The 14,203-nt window shown below is 38.4% G+C and overlaps 1 protein-coding gene across 5 annotated transcripts in view; it reads right to left on the bottom strand.

Annotated features, from left to right (window-relative positions):
• ECPAS (Ecm29 proteasome adaptor and scaffold) overlaps positions 1-14,203 on the bottom strand; it is a 110,192-nt gene that overhangs the window by 77,221 nt on the left and 18,768 nt on the right. For all 5 annotated transcript variants that reach the window (XR_003512387.1, XM_027550503.1, XM_027550504.1 and 2 more), the window contains one exon: positions 7,012-7,142. Coding sequence is in view for 3 of the 5 variants with exons in the window: in XM_027550503.1 (XP_027406304.1) it covers positions 7,012-7,142 (131 nt within the window). In the remaining 2 variants the exon portion in view is untranslated. The remainder of the gene's footprint in view (positions 1-7,011; positions 7,143-14,203) is intronic.

A 14,203-nucleotide genomic window follows, 5' to 3' on the forward strand; every position in this document is an offset into this window, starting at 1 on the left:
AACAGCAGTGTCCAGAATTACACACTCTCTTGTTTATCACAGTTTTAAAATTTTAAGTCAATTAATTTTCTTCTAGCAATATTATCACCTTAAATATTGATTTACTTTCCAAATTTGATTATCTACCACCTGGAACCCTTTATAAACTCATAAAAATCAGGAAATCCACTGAACCAGTCCTTACCCCAGCCAAAATCAACAACAGTTAACCTCTGTCAGTAAACCTCCAGAATTATTAGCCATGGGTGTATAATATTTTATCTCTATCAGTTCTTATTACTCATTTATTTAAATTCATTTGTTCATTAGTAAACTTTTTAATGGAAGTATAACATATAGCTGAAGAGCAAAGTTAAGAATGTGTATGGCTTAATAAATTTTCACAATTTTGGAAACACATTTTTGCAACACCAGAAGTACAAAGTTCCTGCACCCAACTCACTAATGCCTCTTCCTGACTTCTAATACCAGATTTAAATTAATATACACAAAACAGGATGAACTCATGTGTTTTCATTCTGTATTATATCTGATATTCATCCATGTTGTTGCTCACAGTAATGGCTGACTTTCACTGCTCTATTAGGAAGAAAACAAGAATTTATCCATTCTCCTCCATCATGATATATATTAGATTATTTCCAGTTTGGACCATTAGGAATAATTACTATCAACATTCTTAGTTATGTCTTTTGGTGCACACGTATATACATTTTTATTGTATATAAACCCAGGACTGGAAATGCCTGGTCATGAAGTATACATATGATAAACCTTAGAATATTTCCAAACAGTTTTCCAAAGTGGTTATACTAATTGACACTCCCACCAGCAGTGGTCAGTTCTAATTTTAATTTTATGTAAACTAGAATTCTACGTAACATATCTCATTTTCCTTAAAACTGGAAATGTACTCTAATGATATGACAGTAGAAATCTAAAACTTATTTCTCTGTGAATTCCCTGCTGGGGAATTCACTAGGAGTTTTCACTGAGATGGCCCAAATCCAATCCCTGGTCGGGAACCAACTCCTAGTTTTATTGATGATAAAACTTTCCATGCTGAAACTATTTACACACAAGCTTTTTACTAAAAAATACTCTGCTTTTATATGAGTCTTATTTTTATGATTAAAAAAGAGGTCTAATGTTTATAACTGAATTCTAGATTTGTGACAAATATCCTTTATTAACAATTACATAATAATCAAAAGTCTAATTATTATATCGGTTCTATTTGCAAAAGCTATTAGTATTAGCATAGGACTGTACAAATCATGAAGTCTGACCAAATAGCCATATTTCAAAATAATTAAAAATCTGACCAAGTATCTAATACTTCAAAACAAATAAAAGGGAAACATACATCAAGCCTCCACCACCTGGTGTTAAAGTGAAAGTCGCTCAGTCGTCTCTGACTGTTTGCAACTCCATGGACTATACAGTGCATGGAATTCTCCAGGTCACAATACTGGAGTGGGTAGCCTTTTCCTTCTCCAGCGGATCTTCCCAACCCAGGGATCAAAACCCAGGTCTCTCTCACTGAAGGCAGATTCTTTACCAGCTGAGCCACTAGGGAAGCCCGGAGTCAAAACAACATGCAGGCAAATTATGTTACTGCTCTCAGTCATTCTCTCACCCCCAACTTTCATTCACTGACCCTTCATGTACTGATTCACTTTCATACGTAAGAGAAAGAATGAACATGTTTGCCATCAAGTGGAGGCAAAGCCTGGCAGAAATTACTTAGTTTGGGATCATCTCTCAGGTATAAAATCCCATGTGCCACAAAGCTAATTATTTAGCTTCCCTGAGCCTCAGCTTTTTCCTCAATAAAATGTGAAAAACATGAGCATCTATACCCTGCAGAGCCGTTAAGTAAGTTGTAATGAACTGAGAGACAATGATCACATAGGCACTTAATGCTTTGCATTATTATCTTTTTCAGAACCACTTTTCCTCATTCGCAGAAATCAAATGATAACACTTCACAGGCCATTGTGAGGATTAAATGAAAAGATATGTCAGAGTCTAGCACACTGCTTAGAATGTAAACAGGTATCTCAGCTCTTAAATCTCTTTTCCCTTAGGCCAGAAGTTTTCACACTCACTTAACAGCAAAACCTCTTTATCAACAGAAATGATATGAAAAAAAAGCAAATAAAATCGGTATTTTATAATATAAAACAAAGTTCACAGTATACTTTATTCTATTTTGCAGCTTTTTAAAATTATAATAGAAAAACCCATTTATTACAATAAATCGAAAAAAGCTGTAATCATCCCTATTCCCTAGCCCATTCACAGCCACTCAAAGACACCAGTGTTAACAGTCTAGTGTTCTTCCTCACATCTCTCTCTGCAGTCACATAAACTTCTACAAACATATTTACATCTTTAGATTTTACATCTTTACTTTTTATAAAAATGAGCTACATATCATTAACATCAGCATAGAGTCCACTTTGTTTCCAGTTAAAAATATATAAGCTTCTTAATTTCGACCTTACTCATTCTTTGTTAATAGCTGCATAATATTCCACAGGATTCAAAGTTGTTTTCAAAAACTCACCTGTACTACTCATCACTCAAAGTAAATACATGTTCACATATTTCCTTCAAGCTTTTTGTAAAAAGGTTAGAAAAATTCACCAATAGATCAAAATCAGCATTATTTGGAATATGAGAAGAAAATCAAAGGCAAACTTCTAGGGAAAAAGCTCCAAAGGTTCTTTTTCAAATTAGCAAGTTTCTAAAACCTGACATGCTACACAATGAAATATAAAAATGAAATATTTTTTCCTGAATTCTACAGCTTAAAAAACAAAGAAGAAGCTATGCCTTCTTTGGAAAAGATCTTTAACATACACATTTTTATTGACAAATATCTTGGAGAATACACAGTGAGGAGTGGGGAAACAATAAGAGAACAAATGTAAAAAGTAAACTGAAGAAAAAAGGCGGATATTGCTTAGATATTGCCTGGAATTCTAACAATAGTTAAGTGATTCAAAGTTTCAGACAGAATCCAACCACAAAACAGCTCACCAGATCCTCAGTGCTTTCTAAAGAAGTAAGGAAGAGAAGGGTAGAGGGAGAGGGAAGAAATCTGATCAAGATAAAATAATGTATTTGCTGGTAACTGAGTAAAACATTTTGTTTACTCAGATACAAATAATGACTGAAATGTTAAGAAGGTGGATAGATTGGCTTGATTAATCATTATATTCAAACAGAATACAGGTGATCAAAGGCCTACACAGGAAATGTGTGGCAGGATGAGACGGTGAGGAAGGAGAAGAGGGAGGGATGGAGAGACTGAGAACGGATCAACGAGGTGAATAACCAGAGTAACCGACGTAAAATGCCCTCAATCCAAACCTCAAAAAAAAAACAAGAAAGAAAGTGACATGTCAATTATACTGATGAAGAGATGCAGCCAAAGTAAATAAAGTTAAACTGGTTAGCTGAGCCAAAGATTCACCAATCAAACCTACATGGAAGGAAAACACTGGTTACAATACTAATCTCAGATGAGAGATATTGGGGTTAAAAAAAAATCTTAAGTGGGATTTAAAAGATAAGAAAAGTATGTAACATATTATAAATTACTAAAAAAGACAAGATCTTCAATTTGTGCACCAAAAGGCATCCAGGTGAAATTATTAAAAAGAAAATCAGAATATTTACAACAGTAGTAGGAGACTATAATTCACTATCAGTTTACAACAGGACCAGAAGACAGGCTTCTTGAGAAATGAGAGCACAGTGTTGAGTGGCCTCTCCACACACGGAGCTCCCATATTCCACACAAAGGAACTATTTTTCTCAATTTTATGAATAGTTTTTATGAACATCAGAAATTATATACTTTAAAAGATTAGAGCATTTGCTCACTGTGGTTTCCAATCACAATGCAATAAAACCATGCAAATTTTACAAAATTTTGAAACTAAAAACAATATTCTTATAATTATTAAGTCAAAATTAAAATAACCTAATACTGCCCCTCAGTATAACAATGGAGTATAAGTGAAAGTGAAAGTCGCTCAGTTGTGTCTGACTCTTGCGACCCATGCTACAGCCAGTCAGGCTACTCTGGTCATGAAATTCTCCAGGCCAGAATACTGGAGTAGGTAGTCTTTCCCTTCTCCAGGGGATCTTCCCAACCCAGGGATCAAACCCAGATCTCCCGCAAAGCAGGCAGATGGAGTCTTTATCATCTGAGCCACAAGGGAAGCCCAAGAAAACTGGAGTGGGTAGCCTATTCCCATCTCCAGGGGATCTTCTGTACCCAGGAATCGAACTGGGGTCTCCTGCATTGCACACAAATTCTTTACCAGCTTAGCTACCAGGGAAGCCCAAGGAGTACAACCAAAACAGTAATCAAAAAGAAATCCTCAGCTAAACCTGTTTTTGGTTCTGTTTCTTTTTTTTTTTAACTCTGACCTTAAACAAATGACAATCATCCAAGTCTCAATTTCGTCTATAAAATGAAAATTATATTTATACCTCACGTAATCTTGTGAGGATTTAAGTTATTAGCACTTTTCCTGGCACATAATAACCTTTATCATTACTATATAAACTGAAATCTTATGTGAGAAAAATATACTAAAGGAAAACAAAAAAAGGAATAATTAGAATACAAACAGAAGAATTTGAGACTCTCCTGGTAGTCCTTAGTTAAAAATCTGCCCTACAATGCAGAGGACAAGGGTTCAATTCCTGGTTGGGGAACGAAGATCCCGCATCCCACAGAGCAACTAGGCTCGGGTACCACAACGAGAGACAGCCTGCCGCGGCACTGAGCCTGCGCGCCACAACGAAAGGGTCTGTGCGCCACAACGAAGGATCCTGCACGATGCCAACAAAGATGTGATGCAGTCAAATAAATAAACATGTACATTTTTTAAAAAGAATGCAAATTCTTTTTAAAAGGTGTTCTCTAGCCTTAAAAAAAAAAAAAAGTTTGGTAGTAACAAAAAAAGTAGAAACAAGAATGGAATTTCTCCACTTGAATGGTTACAGAATATTAAGAGAAATAGTATGATAGAGGTGAATAATATACAACCAAATGTATAGATGGTTAGAGATAAATGATTTTCCATAAAAGATAAAAACACAAGGAAATGCAAAAATCCTAATAAGTTAAAAAAAAAAAAAAAACCTTACTGAAAACACTCAGCCTAGAAACTTACACTAATGCAAAACTTCCTCCTATTTCCTCTCCCGGTCTCCACTGCAAGTCTCTGTCCACGCCACAGCCAGAGTGATGGTGTCACTGTCACCAACACCCTTGGCAAACTGCCACGGACTCCCCACGCTGACCTCCCATCCCCCTTCCTCTGACGCGCTGGGTGCGGCACTGTGGCCCTCTTCAGCTCCCTGCCGGCCTTACACTCAGTTCCAGCTCAAAATCTCTGCACAGGGCCTTCTCTGCCCTTACTGGTCTCCCATTTCTCTGCCTGGCTGTTTCCTACACATCACAGAGGCCTCCCTTACACCCTACATTTAACTTAAATCAAGTCCCCAAATACATTCTTTCATCGGATCCTTCTCCATCTTAGCACTGACTGCAATTTTAACTCGATACTATTTGCCTGATGGTTTAATAATGGTCTCCCTAACTAGACGTTTCTTTCCTTCACCGAGGTATTCCTAACATCTGGCATATAAAAGGTACTCAGCAAATATTTGCCAAATGAATGATGAGACTAAATAAAGAAACAGAAACCAACGCATGAAGGCCTTTTATTCCTTGCTATTCTGAGGGTAAGAAAAGGCCATAGCAGAGTTTTAAATAGGAAAATGACATAAACACATATCTATCTCAGCAAAGCAGTCATTAACAACAGGCATGTCAAATATTAATGTATGACAAGAATGTCCTATTCCTTCCTGTAAACATAACAGACATTCTGAAAGATACTATTTCTCCACTGAATTCAAACCAGGCCTCAAAATCCCTCTCAGGGCAGACCTCCAGGAAGGTCATTGCCAATCAATTAGAGTGGCCCAAGGGATGAAATCTGATGATAGCTCAAAAACCCGAAAGTCTAGTATAAATACACGGGAAGACTAATGAACTATTTTAAACTGAAGAGTCCAAATGTTCCCTGTAGAACATTAGGTTAAAAAAGAACATCTTGATGTCACGGTTATGCAACTTTTAGTATAGTTCTTTACAAAAATCCTAAAACAGGAGCTATGCAAGACTGCCTTGCTTTTAAAAACATCTCTTTTGCTTACCTTAAATTAAGTTCATATTCATTGTCATGCTTAGCTGCTCAGTTATGTCTGACTCTTTGTGACCCCATGGACTGTAGCCCACCTGAATCCTCTGTCCATGGGATTCTCCAGGCAAGAATACTGGAGTGGGTTGCCATTCCCTTCTCCAGGGAATCCCTGGTGCCTCAGTAATCCCTTTAAATTAAGCTCATATTCATAGCCAATGATTAAAGAAGATTTTTGCACCCCTGATGCAAAGAGCTGACTCACTGGAAAAGACCCTGATACTGGGAAAGACTGAAGGCAAAAGGAGAAGCGGGGGCAGCAGAGGATAAGATGGTTAGAGACATCACCAACTCAACGGACATGAATTTGAACAAACTCCAGGAGATAGTGAAGAACAGAGGAGGCTAGCATGTTGCAGTTCACGTGGTCACAGAGTTGGACACAACTTAGCAACTGAACAACCACCACTTTTCATACTGGACTCAAGAGCATGGATTTTAGATCAGGCCTCCATACATTCCAGAACAATTATGTCAACTATTATCATCTAGCACTGATGCCAAGTTTACAGCTGGAGCTAAAAGTAGCTGTACTAAGCATTCAAAAGGTACTCTGAAACCATGGAAGGAGGTTATGGACTTACTGTCCATTTGTCAAAGGCCTTAACTGGGTTCATGAAGCTAGATTTCAATAATGGGAACAGAAAACCCACTTCATAAAATACACCCATGTACTCCCCCATTTAACTCCCCACAACAGTCCCAGCATGCTTACCTTTTTGCGCACGCCTTCTTGGGTGCTGGACAGCTTGAGCAAAACAGGAGGAAGGAATTTAGATATGATATTCTGTAACTGCTCATCTGTTTCAGCATGTCCAAGTCGTAAAAAGACTCGTTCAAGCTGATCTATAACATAAAAAGAAAAAAGGAAAACTTAGCAAATCATACAGGACTGAGACTAATCACTTTTCTTGCTTAATCCTTTTTTCTATATGCAGATCCTTTAGTCAGAACTTTAACCATAGCTAGCCCTGGATATGGATGATTTTGGCCCCGTTGTGAAACAACACTAAAAAAGTTTACTAGCTAATTATATTGTCTTAGAACTGTCCTGGTCATTTAAACTCTAGAAGGGAAGAAAACAAGGCTAAATTTCTCTCCTACTTAACAAAACTATTCAGTGTTTCTAGAGGATATGGATACCAGAAAAGATACAAAAGTTTTTAAGAAATCTTCTAGATAAGAGAGCCAGGGAGGAGAACTTTAATCAGATACCAGGGGTAATAGATCTTTGGTGAAACCATCTTACTAATGAAATTTCTGCAAAGACAGAATCACTGCCCACTACTACTAGAATTAGCCAACCAGACTGTGAAAGATAAATTTCCACCAAGAAAGCCACTGAGAAACATCTTAACATCATAGGGATGCTTTCAGCAAAACCCAGTCTGTGATAAACTACAGGATAAATAACTAATACACTCAAAGTTTACATCTGTTCAGTCAGTACACTGCAGGGGAGGGGAGAGGGGAAAGGGGAATTTACCAATGGCAAATGACTGGATATTTGACTTTTGTTAATTAGTGTTCATTTTTTAGATGTTATCATTGTATTGTGGTTATGTTTATTTTTTTAGAGGTTCTTATAAAAATGATCAGTAGTGATTAGGGAGCCTTCTAAGGGGCTGAAAATGTCCTGCATCTCACATTCTGAGTGGTGATTACAAAGATATATATTATAAAAAGTCACAAGCTCTATATTTTCATACTTTCTACTGAATCTACTATACCTCAACTTTAAGAGTTATTTAAAAATTTTAAAAATTTAAAAGAGTTCTTTCCTTCCAGAGATAAAGACTGAAATATCTACAAATGAAATAACAAAGCAACTTAGATTTACACCAAATAATCAAGGATGTGCTGGAAATCTGCTCAAAGGGTGAATTTCAGATGCTCACCTCACCAAAAAAAGAAGGCGACTGTGAGACAGATATTTTAATTGGCTTGACTGAACTATTCATTTCTTTATGTATATGTATATCAAATTATCATGCTGAACACCTTAAATACATATAATCATTTCAAAAAGTAAAAATAAATACAAATCATCATGGCTTCATTCAAGTCCTCATTTTAAAATAAATAAATAATTGGGGATGCTGGGGTGAGCTACAGGGAGAAGCCATATAAATGACACCAAGATTGGTCATTAGTTGATAACTGTATAAGCTATGGGACAGCTACTGAGAGTTTGTGCTTTAGTGTATACTTGAAATTTCCATAATAATTTTCAGAGAAAGACTTATATATATATATGCATGCACATACACATAAAGATATAGATACATAAATATAGATATGTAGATATGTATCTCCATGGGGAGCCTAGAGGCAATGACAACCTGGCACAATCGAGTAGCAACAAGCACACCCAGTACCCAGATCTTAGTCTTTAAAAACACTCTCCAGGCAAAGGAGCCTGACTCTAGGGCCAGGGTGAGGAAAAAACCAGGTGGACCTGAAGCATCCTGCAGAAAAGAAAGGGGGCCAGATAGGAAAGGGGGCCTGGAAGGAGTCAAAAGGATGCAAGAACCACCCTGAAAGAGCTCCATCACAGTCAAGGCTGGAACAAATTGAGGAACTAATAACACAGTATTGGATTCTAACCCAAAGTATAAAAGAAATCTACATGACCCAGTGATATAAATAAATGATTGAATGGTTAAATGCATGGAGGAAAAGAGACAAGTCTTTCTTACAGAATTTCAATGAATATATGTGTAGATACTTTCCCCTACAGGAGATAGACCTTAATTCCTGCCTCTATCCATCACCCCTGTAGGGTAGACCAGATTTAGCGACTTGCTTCCAAAGAATAGAAGAGAGAATGAGGAAGACGTTAACTTCACAGTGGTACAACTGGATAAACACTGTTTTAACCAGGTGATGCCATGGAGGGTATCAGGCTCCCAAATGTGACAAGAAGGGCATTTCACCTCTGGGGTATTCCTTCCGAAAACTCACGACCTCCATCTAGACATGGGGTAACACAAACAAACCAACACCAAGTCAAAATACATCTTACAGGATACATGGCCAGTACTGCCCAAGATTTTCAAGATCGTGGAACAGAAAGACTAAGAAACTGTCACAGACCAGAGGAGTCTGGGGAGACGTGACAGCTAAATGCAGTGTGGCAAACTGGACTGGATCCCAGAACAGAAAGAGGACATTAGTGGAAAAACTGGTGAAATCCAAATAAAGTCTCAAGTTCAGCTTTTAAAATAGTAAAGGAAGGAATGGAGGGGAGGCGCGCATGCTGACTCTGAGATTAGCAGACCAAAGGCTTCGATTTGCTAGCAGTTGAAACACTGCTGTAAAAGTAGCTTTTAAGAACAATGGATTCAATCCACAGTATCTGTGGAAGTTAGAGATAAGGCGTCTCCGCCCTGCCTCAGCGCCTCAGAGATCTCAGGCAGTGGAAACTACAGATTTTAGCTACAGAAACTTAAAATTGTTTGGTGGAAGAAGACAGGGCTAGATTCCTCATAAGAAATTGATCTGCAGAACCTGTGCCAAAGGCTTAAAAAAAAAAAAAAAAAAATCAAGTGACACCTGGTCCCTTCCATTTTTCATACAATCATCTGAGTGCTGCTCCTGTATGCCCAGCAGAGCACTGAACACTTTGTCCCTCACTAGAAAGGAAAAGATAACATCCCAACATAGTAAAATTGCGGATGGGAATGTGGGAATGGAAAGAGAGGGCATCAGACATCACATGGGGGTCCTTGTCAGAGAAGTCGAGCACCCTTAGGGAACAGGCAATGCCTCCACACCCTTTGGGAAGGTCAGTGTCACACTGCTGCATCATTCTGAGTAACAGCGGCACTTTCAACAAACCATCATCAATTGTGTTCAACTTTATGAAAAGAAATGTAAATAAAAATGCAGATATAATCGGCCACTGACCTTTCCAGCCTACAAAGTCAACAAAAAAGGGGGAAACATTTGGCAACAGGATGGTGGCTGAATCCTGTTGTCAGAGGCACAAGAGGAGGAGAACCTGAACCTCAACCCTGGACACCGAGCCCCGTGAAAGTGACAGTCCGCGGGCTTCTCACCCCAGACGCGCCTATTCAGAAACAAGAAGTGTAACCACACATTCTGAAAATTCAAGAGGAATCTAACGTTCAAGTTCACCCTTGAATTGAGATCCTCCAGGTCATCACCAAAGCATCTGGGGTATGACAGACATTATTCTAGAGGCAAGAGCAAGTTTCATCAACGGTGATGTTATTCCTCTTATTCAAACCCATACGGACTTAATTTCACTTACGAGTACATTAAAGACATCACCATACCCTCAGATCATCACTGTTCAATGTGGGGAATATCTTCTGAACTATTGTTTTTTCCTGTTCATACACTAACATTATTTTAACGTAAAAACTGGAATATAACATATACCATTTTACAATCTGCCTTTTTTTTCCTTTTAATTAACACAAACATACGGAGTAATGCACGTCTCAGGACTTTTCAGATTTTTTTAATTAAAATAAAGTGTATATGCTTTGTATTTCAAATAACCCTAAGCACATTGTGTTTTCTAGGGCAGTTCATATAATTAGATACATTCAGATTTCTGCAGCAAGACATATGGATATGTCTTACTATGTGGGATAGTCAATTATAAAGAACCTCACATCCATTCAGGTCAGGTTTTAATATCAAGAGTTACACTAAAAAAAAAAAAAAAACTTGAGATATGTATAAAATTTTAAGTATCTTTCCATCAGTCCAGTTCAGTCACTCGACACTAAGTAAAGATCTAATTGATAATAGCAACTTTAGAGGAAGAATGATTTTATTCAGCTATGTGTGCTATTACCAGATTACAGAACCACAAGCAATGCTCCAAAGACCATCTTTATCCCTGTGTATCTGTGCACTTGGATGGGTTTCTGTAAGCTAAAACCCTAGAAAGGGGACTACTAAGGCAAAGTGTAGGAGTGTCAAGTTGAAGAGAGTTTTGAAAAATGCCCTTCAAAAGGTTATGATCCTTTATACCACTAGCCAGAGAAGGCAATGGCACCCTACTCCAGTACTTTTGCCTGGAAAATCCCATGGACGGAGGAGCCTGGTAGGCTGCAGTCCATGGGGTCACTAGGAGTTGGCCACGACTGAGCAACTTCACTTTCACTTTTCACTTTCATGTACTGGAGAAGGAATTGGCAACCCACACCAGTGTTCTTGCCTGGAGAATCCCAGGGACGGGGGAGCCTGGTGGGCTGCCGTTTATGGGGTCGCACAGAGTCGGACACGACTGAAGTGACTTAGCATAGCATAGCATACCACTAGCAGTACACGTAAATACCAATTTCCCTGTATTCCTGTCTATACTGAGTAATCTAATCAATCTTACCAAGATTGTAAGTAATCCATCTTAGTTGAATATGATAGATGAGAAAGAACCACACTATTGTTTCATATATATTTTACTACTGAGGTAAAGTATCTTTTTAAATATTTATTGGTCATTTGAAATATCTTCTTCAGTGAATTATCTTATTCTTTTGACCTGCTAAGTTCTAAAAGCTTCTATATAATATTGAAAACATTTCTGCCTGTTCCCCCATAAATTAAAATGCTTTTTTCCCAGTATGCCTAGTGACTTTTTTCTTATTGTATCTAAGTTTTTCAAATATCAATGTACCATTCCTTCATTTTATGGCTTCTGAGTTTCTAGCCATGCTTAGAAATACCTTTTTAACCCTAAGATTATAAAAATACTATATTCTACAGGAAAGAGTTAACACAGCGGGCCTGACACTGCTCTCCTTACGGGGTTTTGTCAGTCAAGGCCAGTCCTTGGCTGCCACGGGAAAGCTTGGATTCAGGAGGGTTCCCACTACAGCCAGGGCTGATGAAGAGCGACTGGCTGTGTCTGAACCGTTTGTGCAAACAGTATGCGGTATGCTCCCCACATGCTTTCCTCCTGAGAATCTGGAATTTTGCAACGTGTTAGGCAGAAGGTGCCAATGTGAAGAGCACCAAATAAAAGCCTTCAGTAATGAGTCTCTAATGAACCTCCCCTGCGGACAACACTTCACACGTGCTGTCTTAACTTGTGTGAGTTCCTAACTCACTGCTGAAGAATTACTCATGTCCCACGTGCCTCAACTGGGAGAGGACTCTCAGAAGCATGCACCTGGCTTCCTCCAGACTGCTGCTTTTTATCCTTTCATGGTAATAAATATTAGCCATGAGTACAAGTAAGTGCGTAGTCCTGTGAATCCCAGTAAGTCATGGAGCCTGGGGTGGTCCTGGCAACCCCAACACACACACACTTATCTGTGTTTTCTTCTAGCTCTTACAATTTTCCTTTCTATTTCCAAGTCTTTAATCCAACTTGAATTTTTTTTGGCTCATGAGGGATGTAAAGAAGCCTTGTCTTTTGTGGGTTTTTAAAATCTCCTTCATTGTGAAATAAAACATTTAGAAATGTGTGCAAGATTTAAGTGTAATTTAATGAATTATTATAAACACCTATGTAACTACTGCCCAAGTCAAGAAGAAAAATTTGTTTTGAAACTCGCACAAAGAAAGGTTTCTACTCGACTTAGAGAGGACTGAAACACTGTTGAACACTCAAAAGCACCATGAATTTTAAGGTCACCTAACATCACAAAGGTAATTACAGCCATGTATGAACTAGAACGGGGTCTTCTGACGTTCAGTCTAAAAACCTTTGCCTACCTATGAGGAGAAGGGGGGAACAGAGGATGAGCTGGTTGGATGGCATCACCAACTCGATGGACACGAGTTTGATCAAACTCCAGGAGATAGTGAAGGACAGGGAAGCCTGGCATGCTGCAGTCCATGGGGGTCACAGAGTCAGACATGACTGAGCAACTGAACACCACCACCCATGCAACTGTCTACTGTGATGAGCTGCGTTTTATAGGGCAGGATCCCTGTACACTGCACCTTCTACAAGGAGCCCTGTTTGAGAGAATCACCAGAAGGGCATAAGAATTTGCCAGATTCAGGTGGTATCTGTGACAATGGGAAAAGGTACAAATTCAAAGGTCAGAAAACAACACCAGAGAAAGCTCATTACTATGAATAAGAAGCTAAGTCCAAACGTGTCAACCTATAATGGGCCTCCTCCTGCCTGCTCCTCCAGATTCTCCCCTCCTCCCAGGCCCAGCACCCTGCTTCTTTCACCCTGTGAAGCAGACTCCCTGTCGAGGTCACTCGTTCACTCACACTCATTCCAGCATGAATCGAAACCCTACTGTGTGCCAGAGCTTGGTGGGCATGGGTACAGAGTAGAGAAGAAAGAGGTGAGGCTGGTACTCATGCTTAGCACACATGTATGGTATCTGCAGGAGAAAACAACAACAAAAGGCCTGAGACGGACTGCTCAAGACAAGAGCATTTAAGGATGGAAGGAGAGTCTGAGAAAGGGAAGGACAGGCAGCACACAAAAACAGGAAGAAAACTGAGTATGAGGTCATGAGAACTAAGGAAAGAAAAAATGGACTAGTCAGGAAGAACTGGAAAAAATTTGCTTGCCTGTATTAAAAACAAAAAAATTTAAAATTCCATGCAGGTAAATAAATGACACAAGTGTAAGAAGCAAGATTGTAAAGCTTTTAAGAGAAAACTGAAAAGGGAATGCTAAAGTTCAAATACAAAACACAAAAGGCTAATAGGTTAAGATTTTAAAATACCATAAAACACACCATAAAGTAAAAGAATAAGCTATAAATAGCTACAATGTTTTTAAATGAAAAGAACTTGAGCAAAGAACATACTTTAAAAACTCCTACAAATCAAGGAAAAGCAAATTAATTCAAACTTTTTAAATGGACAAAGGACATAAGCAGGCAATTCAGAGATGAGAGTCATATACTTAACAACACAGAAAAAGATCCTCAATCACACTGATCAGGAATACG

This window comes from Bos indicus x Bos taurus, chromosome 8, assembly GCF_003369695.1.
Source record: "Bos indicus x Bos taurus breed Angus x Brahman F1 hybrid chromosome 8, Bos_hybrid_MaternalHap_v2.0, whole genome shotgun sequence".
NCBI classification, from domain to species: domain Eukaryota; kingdom Metazoa; phylum Chordata; class Mammalia; order Artiodactyla; family Bovidae; genus Bos; species Bos indicus x Bos taurus.